General features: G+C 44.7%; 1 protein-coding gene across 1 annotated transcript; it reads left to right on the forward strand.

The window, feature by feature from the left end:
- Window positions 1-1,732: 1,732 nt before the first annotated feature.
- Window positions 1,733-10,862, forward strand: Acot6 (acyl-CoA thioesterase 6). Its single transcript, NM_172580.1, has 3 exons — window positions 1,733-2,507; window positions 7,522-7,724; window positions 10,019-10,862. Exons 1-3 carry the CDS (start codon window positions 2,051-2,053, stop codon window positions 10,616-10,618), a joined length of 1,260 nt encoding a protein of 419 aa, NP_766168.1. The 5' UTR covers window positions 1,733-2,050; the 3' UTR covers window positions 10,619-10,862.
- The last annotated feature ends 900 nt before the right edge of the window (window positions 10,863-11,762 follow it).

Raw genomic sequence — 11,762 nt, forward strand, 5'->3', positions numbered from 1 at the left:
CTGATTAAAACAATTATCTTTGGGAAAGAATGCCTGGAGCGGAAGAGTGGCTCCCAGGGTCTGGTGTTGAGAGTTTCTTTTCCAGATCTTGTGCTTAGGTGGTTTGCCTGTGTGTCTCTGTGTATCAATTCACTTGACACATTCAACCTATTCTTTTCATATGTGTGTTTCCTATGTTTCAAAGTGTCTCTCAAAGCTTGTATGCCAGAAAAGACAGTTTTTTCTTCTAGGACAGGGTTTCTCTGTGTAGCTCTGGCTGTCCTGGAACTCACTCTAGACCAGGCTGGCCTCGAACTCAGAGACCCAGCTGCTTCAGAGCTCCAGCTGCCACTGCCTCCCGAGTATTGAAATTAAAGGCATGCACCACTATCACCCGGCATCGGGTGATAGAAACTCCATATCCACTGCCCCTGTAAGACTAGGTAGAAACTTTAACTCCATGTTGGTGAATGGAGTGAGTTACAGCAGGGGTGGGTCATCTCTAGTTCTCTCTTTGAAGGATGAGTGTGGCCTTTTTTCTTGTGTGCTTTGTTCCATCTGTGTGTGTTTGTTTAAAACAGGATCTTGCTATGCAACCCAGGCTTGCTTTGAATTACAATTATTGGGGTTCAGGAATTGCCACTCAAACCAAACTAACAGTGACCTCAGTTAAGCAAGAGTAGCTTATTGAACGCACACCTTAATACTGGGCATCCAGTACTGCAAAAGGGACTTGTTGGGAACTTAACTGCAGTCCAGTCTGCTCTCACAGTAGACTTTTTATAGGAAAAACCAGGTTCAAAAGTTCAAAGGGCAAGGAGGGGAGCAGTTGGTTTACTAGACAAAGTATTATCAGCTAACCTTTAAGCTGATTGGTGCTGAGTAAGGTAGGGTAGGTGGTGGATGGGTGGTGAACAGGGGAATTTCAGAGTACTGAGATAACAGCATGCGTATTATAGTCACAACTTTGGGGCTTATTAGTAGCATTCTTCAGTGTCAGTTATGAAAACCAGAGTGACCTCATTTCATAGGCGCAGGAAGGGCTACCTGGTGGTTATTTTAAACATAACAGTTCATATTGACCTTTGATTTAATGGGTCCTACATAAAGCTTTCTGAAATTTCTTTTTTTTAAAAAAATATTTATTTATTTATTTATTTTATGTATGTGAGTTCACTGTCACTATCCTCAGACACACCAGAAGAGGGCCTTGAATCTCATTAGAGATGGTTGTGAGCCACCATGTGGTTGCTGGGAATTGAACTCAGGACCTCTGGAAGAACAGTCAGTTCTTAACCACTGAGCCATCTCTCCAGCCCCATGTAATTTCTTAAGAGTAGCAAATCTCATTCAGAAAATACAGAACAAAACAGGGTATGTGGTCACATGTCCTTGAGCCAAGTCACTTCTCTGTGTCAGTGACTGGCAGGCATGTTACAGCAATAATATGAAATAGCTGGCAGGCATAGAACAGAATGGCTACAACTATTCTGCAGGGGGGTGGGGGGGATGGGGGACGGGGAGTGTCAGCCTAACACAATGATCCTCCTGTGTCTGAGTCATTACACCCAATTTGAGTGCTGTTAGCTTTCCACTACTGTATGACAGGAGATTGAATATGGGCCCCTCCAACGTAGACTTCCCGGACTTCAAAACTGTAAGACATAAATCTCTGTTCTTTATAAAGTATCTAGCCTTTCATATTTCCCTAAAGTAGAAAAAAAAAAAGGCCTAAAATAAAAGTAATACAGTATTTTAAAGTTGTTTGTTTTTATAGAAAGCTACTACTGAATCCACGCAAAGGGCCAGACTTTGCCTCGATCTTATTCATCTAGTGTCACCGCCTATCCTCAACACCACGTGAGCAGAATCCTCTGTCCTGGCAGAGCTCCGCTGCTACTTTGACTTCACACATCTTTCCTGTATAGAGTCAGCCGGTTTTCTGTTCCTGTCTTGTCTGAGGCACGGGAGCCAGGGGTCGGGAACTCCCAGAGACGCACCAGGTCGGCTCCACAGCAGGCCAGGCTCCGCTCCGGACTCGCGTGGCGCTCCCCGAGGCCTCCAGCTCCTAATGGCGGCGACACTGAGCGTGGAGCCCGCGGGCCGCAGCTGCTGGGACGAACCGCTGAGCATCGCCGTGCGCGGCCTGGCCCCCGAGCAGCCCGTCACGCTGCGCTCTGTCCTGCGCGACGAGAAGGGCATGCTCTTCCGAGCCCACGCGCGCTACCGCGCGGACTCCCACGGCGAGCTGGACCTGGCGCGCACGCCCGCGCTGGGCGGCAGCTTCTCGGGGCTCGAGCCCATGGGGCTGCTCTGGGCCATGGAGCCCGATCGGCCTTTCTGGCGCCTGATCAAGCGCGATGTGCAGATACCCTTCGTGGTGGAGCTGGAGGTGCTGGACGGACACGAGCCGGATGGCGGGCAGCGGCTGGCGCGGGCGGTGCACGAGCGTCACTTCATGGCTCCCGGGGTGCGGCGCGTGCCCGTGCGCGAGGGCCGGGTGCGCGCCACGCTCTTCCTGCCCCCAGGTGAGCAGCTCTCCACCCACCTACCCACCCGGTTCCTAAGCTCACAGCCTAGTCTATTTTTTGGTCCTGAATAGACTCCATGTAGGGTCTGTCACATAACTGTAACTTTAGTAACCTTGTCCCCACTCTCCAAATTCTCTCAATCTTCTTTAAGAGTAAATTTTCTACCAAGTTTCCTTCCCTTTAAGACACCATGAATTCCTCAACTATATGCTGAAGAGGGAGTGCAACTTGAAATCCACTAAATGCCAGCCACACGAGGGAGGGAGTACTGATAACTTATGCCTGTAGTAAGAGTGACTTTTGCCTCCTTTCACATCAAACTTTCAAAGAGCCTTTAACCCACAAATGAAGACAATGTTCCCTAACCATTAAAGCGCACAAAAATGTTTACTACAAAACCTTTCCCTACCATAAACATGCTGGTGGTGGTTTTCAACCTAGAGTTATCCTTGCCCCTTCATGAGGACATTTGGCAATATCTGCAGAGTTTTGTGCTTGTCAAAAATGAAGACTGGAGCCCAGCGGTGGTGACATACACCTTTAGTACTGGGGAGACAGTAGGCTGATCTCTGAGTTCAAGGCCAGCCTGGTCTACAGAGCAAGTAACAGGACTGCCAGGACTACATAGAGAAACGTTTTGGTGGCGGTGGAAGGTGTGTATTGGGGGAGGGGGTGCTGTTTCCATTTAGCTAGTATAGGCCAGCGATCCTGCTAACTTTCTACCCTTCCCACCAAATACTGAACAGCCCCAGATCAAAATGATTCTGTTCCAAATGGATACATTGTGCTGGGAGACAGCTCAGTCGGTAAATTGCTTGCTTGGCAACCATGAAGATCTGACTGAGTTCAAGTCCCCAATACCCAGGTAAAAAGCTGGGCACCAGAGGCAATGCCTGTAAAATGCTGTGAGGCCTCGAAGCCCAAACAGGATTCCCGGGCTTTGTTAACCGCCAGTTCAGCCTGCCAGTGAGCTCCAGTTTTCAAAAATAACATGAAGAACTGTTGAGGAAGACATCCAGTATTGACCTTTGGCCTTTATACAGACACACACACACACACACACACACACACACACACACACACACACACACACACCAGGACATTCAAGCACAAGCACTTGCCACAGACCACCCCAGTCGGGTATGGGGGTCTCCGGAATTGAGGGTCCTCAAAGCTAGGTGGGTAAGGATTTGGCGGAGACAAACAGAAGCAAACACAGGCCGTTTGAATCTGAGTGTATTTTGCAGCTCTCAAGCAGGGAATTTTATACATTAAAAAAAACCCAAACACTACAACTCTTGGAGACTGTATCCAGCAAAGCAATCCCAAATACCAACAAAAATCATTCGGCACAGTGAAGCACAAAAATCATCCAAGCATCACAACTCTGAAACTATGTCTTCAATGAATCACAAACAGAACAGGTAACATCATTATTAATATAAATCATCAAAATATACCAATTCTAAAAGGATGTGTTCACTGGGGAGGTTGTCCAAGGCTAGTGGCATATTTCCAAGAGCAGGTTAGTAAGTCGTTATGGTCAATATTCTTAACCATTGAGCTAACTCTCTAGCCCCATGGTCAATTATTATTTAATACCTAATGCCTGATTTTTAAAATAAATCTTCAATGCATAAATTTAAACTATTTTAATTCTTTTTAATTAAGGCTTTCTTTACCACATACCAAAACCCACCTCCGATGACGCACGTGCAGCCATATGAAATTTTATTGTTGGGAAAGTTTTTATCTATCATAACAGTCTTGTAAATGATTTCGAAAGTAAAGCATTGGTTTCCCCGGGGATAAGGTCATGTTAGTGACCCCATCTCAAGGAATGGTTTCTTACCCATTATTCGCATTTAAGATCTTGGTCTAGGCTACCAAGAACATGTAAATAAAAAAAAAGGAATAAGATAAAATAAAACAGATAGATTGCCATGTGAACCGGCTCAATATTTTTTTTTCCTCTGGCAAATAGTTCCACAACCGGTTCCAGGAGGCCTCCACCTTTTGAGGTCAATCGCCTCAGTCTGTGGAACTTGTCACACAGATCCTCCTGGAGGTCACAGAGCACACACATACACAAATGGATGCTGTGTTGATGTTGGCAAACCCTGGTCTAAGAAAAGTCTATGTAAAAACAGGAGAAACATGGTTCCTGGCGCACCCCTCCCAGCCACAGGAAAGTACTAGAGTCATTGCAGAACACAGAATTTTGAAACTAACTTTGGTGGTTGTTGCACAAAATAAGAGAATATCCTTCATTTTTACAACTCTTGGGCACTTTCTAAACTTTACTAATGTCTGCTTGGTACGTGGGACCGCCGGTGACTGGAACTGAGACCTGTTCCAGTCTTAGAAACAGTTTCTCTATTTCTGGAGACTTCCACAGAACTTTCATAGGAGCTCTGTAAATCATCATGGCTGGTTAAGTCATCCAGAAAGAATATTTATCCTCCTCACTGTTCTATAACTGTGAAGAGACACAATGACCAAGGCAACTCTTAGGAAGGAAAACATTTAATTGGGGGCTTCATTACATTTTCAGAGGTTTAGTACATTATCATCATGACAGCATGGGTCATGTAGGCAGACACTCAGGCAGTAGCTGAGAGCTAAAACCTGACCCATAGGCAGAGAGAGCCACATCAGGCCTATTGTGGGCTTTTGAAACTTCAAAACCCACTCCCAGTGACACAATTTCTCCAACAAAGCCACACGTCCTAATCTGTCTCAAATAGTGCCACTTCCCTAATGACTAAGTACTGAGGTATATGGGCTTATGTGGCCCGTTCTTATTCAAAACACCACAATGTTATCAAGGTTTAAATAAGACAAAGCAAACAACATGATAAAGAAGTAAATGCATTAGACACTATAGGGGTACACATTTGAAATCCCGGGCACTTGCGAGGCTGAGGCAGGAGGATCAAGAGCTCAAGATCCTACATTGCAAAGCAAGTGTGAGGCTAGTGTGAACTACACAAGACTCTTAAAGAACAAGAGGGAAATGAGGAAAGGAAAAAAGAATGAGGGAGGAGGAAAAACCCTGAAAATTTCATTGTTTACTATGTGGCCAGTGGTGCTTTGAATGAACATGGCCTCTATGGGCTTATGTATTTGAATATCATGTCCCCAGTGGATAGACCTGTTTGTAAAGGATTGGGAGGTGTGGCCTTGTTGAAAGAGGTGTGTCACTGGGGTTGGCTGTTGAGGTTTCAAAAGGCAGCACCTTTCTCAGCTCTCTCTGCCTCCTGCTTGTGGATCAAACTATGAGTTCCCAGTTACTGCTCCAGAGCCACCCTGCCAATCACATTATGGTCATGGGCTCCAACCCTCTGAAACTATCATCTCCAAATTAGATGTTTTATTTTATCGGATGCTTTAGTCATGGTGTTTTATCGAAGGAATAGAAAAGTAACTGAGATGTGGCCTATCAATATTTGGGGCAAAACTTATATCCCAATAGAATTATTCCTTTTTTTTTGGGGGGGGGGTTCAAGGCAGGGTTTCTCTGTGTAGCCTTGGAACTCACTCTGTAGACCAGTCTGGCCTTGAACTCAGAAATCCACCTGCCTCTGCCTCCCAAGTGCTGGGATTAAAGGCATGCGCCACCACTGCCTGGCTGAATTATTCTTATACCTATAATACAGTGTGGCAAATCGCCTGAGAGGGAGATTCTGGCTAAGATGCTGGTGAGAATGTGTCTAAGACTATCTAATTTGAAAGTTGCAAAGTATGAAGTTGAGCACATCAGGAGAGAGGGTGAATAGGACAGTTAGCAAGAGAAACAGCATATACAAATATTCAGGTGCCAAAACAACTCAGCAAAGGTAGGGTGCCCTTCTTTAAAGGTAGAACAGATACCAAGAAAACAGGACTGTTCTCTAGTAATCCCTGGTGGACCTAAGACTCTTCTGTACCCATAAAGCATTTTTAGATATTTTCTAAGGAAACTGGAAAAGGCTGTTGGAAGATGTGTGTTATTTTTAAACTTTATTATCATTGTGACAAATTAGGGAGGGGAGATATTTTGTTACACTTCTCTTTTCTCTGTAGCTTTATTAAAACCAGCCAGACATAGTGGCACAGGCCTTTAATCCTGGGAGGCAGAGGCAGGCAGAACTCTGAGTTTGAGGCCAGTCTGTTCTGTATAGTGAGTTCCAAACTTAGCTAGCGCTACATAGTGAGTGAGACTCTGGCTCAAAACAAAAACAAAAACAAAACCATCCAGGTGTGATGCTGAAAAGGTCAGCTTAGGAACTTAGGGAAGGTCATGAAACTCTTGTCCCTCCAGAAGGGAGAGGCTAATTACCATTTCTCAGACCACAGGGCGGAATGGGGACACATTCTGCAGGACCGACTGTTGCCCACCTTCAAACAAGGGAAGTCCTTGTTACCTCATTCCCTAAAGACCAATCAGTTTAAAGGGTGCACTGTTCCTTCCAGTCATTTTGTGCCTAGTTGCTGATGCTCTACATTCTGACCCTGATAACCATATAAAAACTCTGCCAAACAGGTGCTGGAGTTCGCCACCTCTCCTTTGGGTCTGGGATGAACCCAGTGCAATGGAACAATAAATGCCTCTTGCTTTTTGCATTGATCCTTCCTGGCTCCATGTGGTTCACTCAGGGGGTCCCCGGCCACACATCTGTAAGTCCACTGTTGAGAGGCAGAGGCAGGAGGATCAAGGGTTCCAGGACACCTTATACAATGTAAAAAAGCCAGGTCTCCCACGGAAGAAAGACAGAAAGAAAGACAGAAAGAAAGAAAGAAAGAAAGAAAGAAAGAAAGAAAGAAAGAAAGAAAGAAAGAAAGAAAGAAAGAGAGGAAGAGAGAAAGAGAGAGAGAGAGAAAGAGAGAGACAGAGAAACAGAGGCAGAGACAGAAACAGAGACAGAGAGACAGAGAGAGAGACTTTCTTGCTGATTGCCAAAAATCTGAATCCCCAAATATATTTTGAGCAACTAAAGCCTTTTGTGGTATGATGTGTGGTCATCTGCAGGCAAGGGCCAGTTCCCTGGGATCATCGATTTGTATGGAAGTATCGGTGGCTTATGTGAACATAGAGCCAGCCTTCTGGCTGGGCATGGTTTTGCCGTGCTTGCCCTGGCTTATTTCCAGTTTGAAGACCTCCCTGAAAATCTGAGTGACGTTCGCCTGGAGTACTTTGAAGAAGCCTTAGCTTTGATGCTACGCCATCCTCAGGTGGGTTCCAGTGCTGGCCTGAATACAGAGGAGGGTGACGTGGACTAGGCATCCCTCAACAGCTGCTAAGATTATCCTATTTCTACCTAGCTCTCCTATCTCTTAAGATTTAACTGTTTCCCTTTGTAAACACCACAACTCCCAAAGCAATAAAAAACTGCTAACCTTGAATTCTCCCAACAACTGTCCAAGTACATCTCAGAGGCTTGCCTTTTTCCCATTACTAACACTAATATAAGTTTTTAGTAGGAAAGCGCCACTAAAAAAAAAAAAAAAAAAGACATCTTTGAGACCGTTGGTGGCACTGGCATTGGAATGTTGTTTTTGATAATATTAAGACTCCTCACCAAGGCTTACGGGGTGATAAATATTATTGTGCTGTCTAGTTTTATGTCAGCTTGACACAAGCTAGCGTCATCAGGGAGGAGGGAGCCTCAATTGTGAAAATGCTCCCTTAAGATCAAGCTGCAGGCAAACCAATAGGACATTTTCTTAATTAGTGATTTATGTGGGAGGGCCCAGCCCATTGTGGGAGGGGCCTCCGCTGGGCTGCTGGTCCTGAAACAGCACTCCTCCATGGCCTCTGCATTAGCTTCTGCCTCCAGGACCCTGTCCCACTCCCCACCCCCATTTGAGTTTCTGGCTTGACTTCCTTTGATGATGGACAGTATGTACTGTGAAAGGATAAGCCAAATAAACCCTTTCCTCCCCAAGTTGCTTTTGGTCGTGGTATTTTACCACAGTAATGATAACTCTAAGACAATTTTTATGTTTTTTTAAATTTAATTTAACTTTTACTTACTCACTTTATGTCCTGCTCACTGCCCCTCACCCAATCACCCTCCACACACAGTCCTTCCCCTCCCCCATCCTCTATCCCCTTCTCCTCTGAGCAGGTGCCCCCCCCCCCCCGGGTATCCTCCCACCCTGGCAAATTGTATGGTTGTTTAAAGTATCTGATAGCAGAACATTTATTTTAAATATTTTCAGTAAGTGTAAGTTAAATGAGACTGACTTGTTAGGTTTTCTATTGCTGTGAAGAGACACCATGCCCACAGCAACTCTTATAAAGGAAAACATTTGACTGGGGGTTCAGAGGTTTAGTCCATTGTCATTTTGGCAGGAAGCATGGCAGCATATACAGGCAGATCTGGTGCTGGAGAAGGAGCTGGGGGTTCTATATCTGAATTAACAGGCAGCAGGAAGTGAGAATAAGCCACTGGCCTGGCTTGAGCTTCTGAAACCTCAAAGCCCAACTCACTGTGGCATGCTTCCTCCAACAAGGCCACACCTCCTAATAAGTGCCACTCCCTCCCCGTGAACCTGTGGAGGCCATTTTCATTCAAACTACCACAGACACAACTTTTGCTGCCATCTAGAACACTCTAATGTTAAGGGAGAAGATGTTCTGTAAGGAACTATAGGATGCTCTAACTTTGTTGAAGTTCAGGGATGACTCTCAGCAGAGCTATTAAAACCTAGGTAGGTGTGCTAGGCATGGTAGCATTTGAGAGGCAAAGGCAGGAGGATCTCTATGAGTTCAAGGCAGCCTGGTCTACGTGGCAAGTTCAGGTTAGCCATGATCTGGAACTGTAATGGTCTTATTAAGGGGAGATAAGGCCCTACAAAAACAAGAGGTCGATATGTAAAAGTATCATTTATTTGCTTAATGTAATTGTTGTCTGGGAGGCTTCTTGCTTCTGTCTGCTAACCTAGGCCCAGTCCTGGAAGCATCTAGCCTCTGTACACTCTAATCTAGGCCTAGACTGTTTTCAGCCTCTGACACTTACTGCTGAATAAGCTCACCCTTTCTTGTTCTTTCAGAACTCTGGCTGGTTGGGTCCACTCAGCTATTCTGGCTCAAACTCCTCTCCCAGCTGATTTATTCAATCTGGCTTCTCTCTCAGCATTTGAACTGCTCTGTTTGTGCTCAAACTAACTCTAGCAATCTTTTTTAATCTTCTGGCTCCTTCTCAGAACTACAAGTGAGTTCTAAGGTTTTAAGCAGAGCTTGATCTTATATCTTTTTTTTATGCTGCTAAGTTAGGAAAAATATTTAACAGTCCATTAATTTATCTTACAAGGGCCTTTGTGTATACTTTTAGCCTGGTCTTTATAAACATTAGATAGTCTATATACTCAATTTATTTATTAGCAGGCTTGTTTTTAACTTATAGATTATTGTATAAGGAAGACAAGGAATTATATTTGAGGATGGTACTTGGAGAATATAAAATCACTGCATGTGTTCCACTTATGAACCCTACACCTGTTATTCCTCTCTCTCCTCATAGGTGAAAGGCCCAAATATTGGACTTATTGGTGTCTCCAAAGGTGCTGATCTGTGCCTCTCGATGGCTGCTTTCCTGAAGGACAACATCACAGCCACTGTCCTTATAAATGCCTGTGTGGCCAACACATTAGTACCTCTGTATTACAAGGATCTGTTTGTTCCTGAGCTTGGGTGTGATCAAACAAAAAATAAGTCAGGCCTTATGGATTTGAGGGATATGTGGAACAATCCACTGGAGGAACCCAACCACCAGAGTCTTATCCCATTGGAAAAGGCCCAGGGACCCTTCCTGTTTCTTGTGGGCATGGATGATCACAACTGGAAGAGTGACGTCTATGCTCGTATAGCCTGTGAACGCCTGCAAGCCCATGGAAAAGACAGACCCCAGATAATCTACTATCCAGAAACTGGTCACTGTATTGAGCCACCTTATTTTCCTCCTCCCATAGCCACTGTACACTTCGTGTTGGGTGAAGCAGTCTTCAATGGAGGTAAGCCACGTGCTCAATCAAGGGCACAGCTGGATGCCTGGCAACGCATTCAAACTTTCTTCCAAAAATATCTCAATGGTGAAAAGCCTGCCAGGCACAGCAAACTGTAACATTGTAATTATATCGAAAGTTCTAATCATGCCACACAGATTCTTCTGGGTTTTCGGAATACTAAGGAAGTTTGGGTTTTTTGGGGGGGAGGGCAGGGGTGGTGGGGACCCAGATTAGGTCTCACATTCACAATGTAGACAAGGAAGAACTTCTAATCCTCCAGCTTCCACCATGCGTGTGCTGATATTGTAGTTCTACACGGTCATGCCTAGTGCTATGCCTTGCCAAGGACAAAACCCAGAGTTTTCATAGGATGAACATCAAGGGACTAAGGGTTAATCTATGACAGGCTACAAACTGGCAATTTGGGAGACTAGGCCTAAGTTTCTGTTTCTCAGAAATGAGAACCCAGAACCTGTGGTCATCCAACCACGGCGTCAGGCATTCTATCCAAGAACACCTTGTCATCTGGCCTGAAGTTAAAATAGATAGCTAAGATAAATGAACAACCCTTCAGTGAGGTCTCCAGAGCCTAACCAATTATAAAATTAGTTAGACCCCTATTGATAGAACTAACCAATCAAGATAAAGGGCACATCCCCCTCCTTCAAATTCCCCAGACAATAAAAGCTGGGCCTTTAAGCCCACTAGAGGTCTCCACTCCCAAATGGGGAGACAGCTCCATATTATTATTATTATTCAGCTAAATAAATGCTCTTTGCTTTGACATACTATTTAAATCTGAGATATCATTCTCTGGTGAGTCTTATACCCTAACAGGCATGCATCCAGCCAGCAAAGCTGCATCCCCAGCTCCCTACGAAGCTCATAGGAAGCTCAGCCTCCTTGTAAGGCTCCCACTGGACTCTGGGCCTTTGCAATGACTCTCCTCTCAGTGCTGGGGTTTCTCTCTCCTCTGAAGTTCAGCTAATGGATCTGTTTAACTCTGTAAGACCAACTTTAACCTTAAGTAAAAGAATATAAGAAGTATTTATGCAACTCCCAGTTACTGGACTGTCTTTTATTCTGCTTGTGAGGGAACCCACCTGCCGAAGACATACAACAAATAGATTCTCTCTCGGTTTTTTGTTTTGTTTTGTTTTTTGGGTTTTTTTTTGTTTGTTTTTGTTTTTAGCAGTTTTTAACATGCCTGAAATTTGCTCAAGACTTCACCCTGACCCCCAAGATACTTATCAATATAGT

The sequence above is a fragment of the Mus musculus genome, chromosome 12 (assembly GCF_000001635.26).
Source record: "Mus musculus strain C57BL/6J chromosome 12, GRCm38.p6 C57BL/6J".
NCBI classification, from domain to species: domain Eukaryota; kingdom Metazoa; phylum Chordata; class Mammalia; order Rodentia; family Muridae; genus Mus; species Mus musculus.

What these genes read in the sequence shown, in the direction of transcription:
- Acot6 (NM_172580.1), top strand. Translation starts at nt 2,051, where the DNA reads ATGGCGGCGACACTGAGCGTGGAGCCCGCGGGCCGCAGCTGCTGGGAC. An exon ending in CACGCTCTTCCTGCCCCCAG is followed by an intron (nt 2,508 to 7,521) that starts GTGAGCAGCTCT and finishes GGTCATCTGCAG; the next exon opens with GCAAGGGCCAGTTCCCTGGG. An exon ending in TGATGCTACGCCATCCTCAG is followed by an intron (nt 7,725 to 10,018) that starts GTGGGTTCCAGT and finishes CTCTCCTCATAG; the next exon opens with GTGAAAGGCCCAAATATTGG.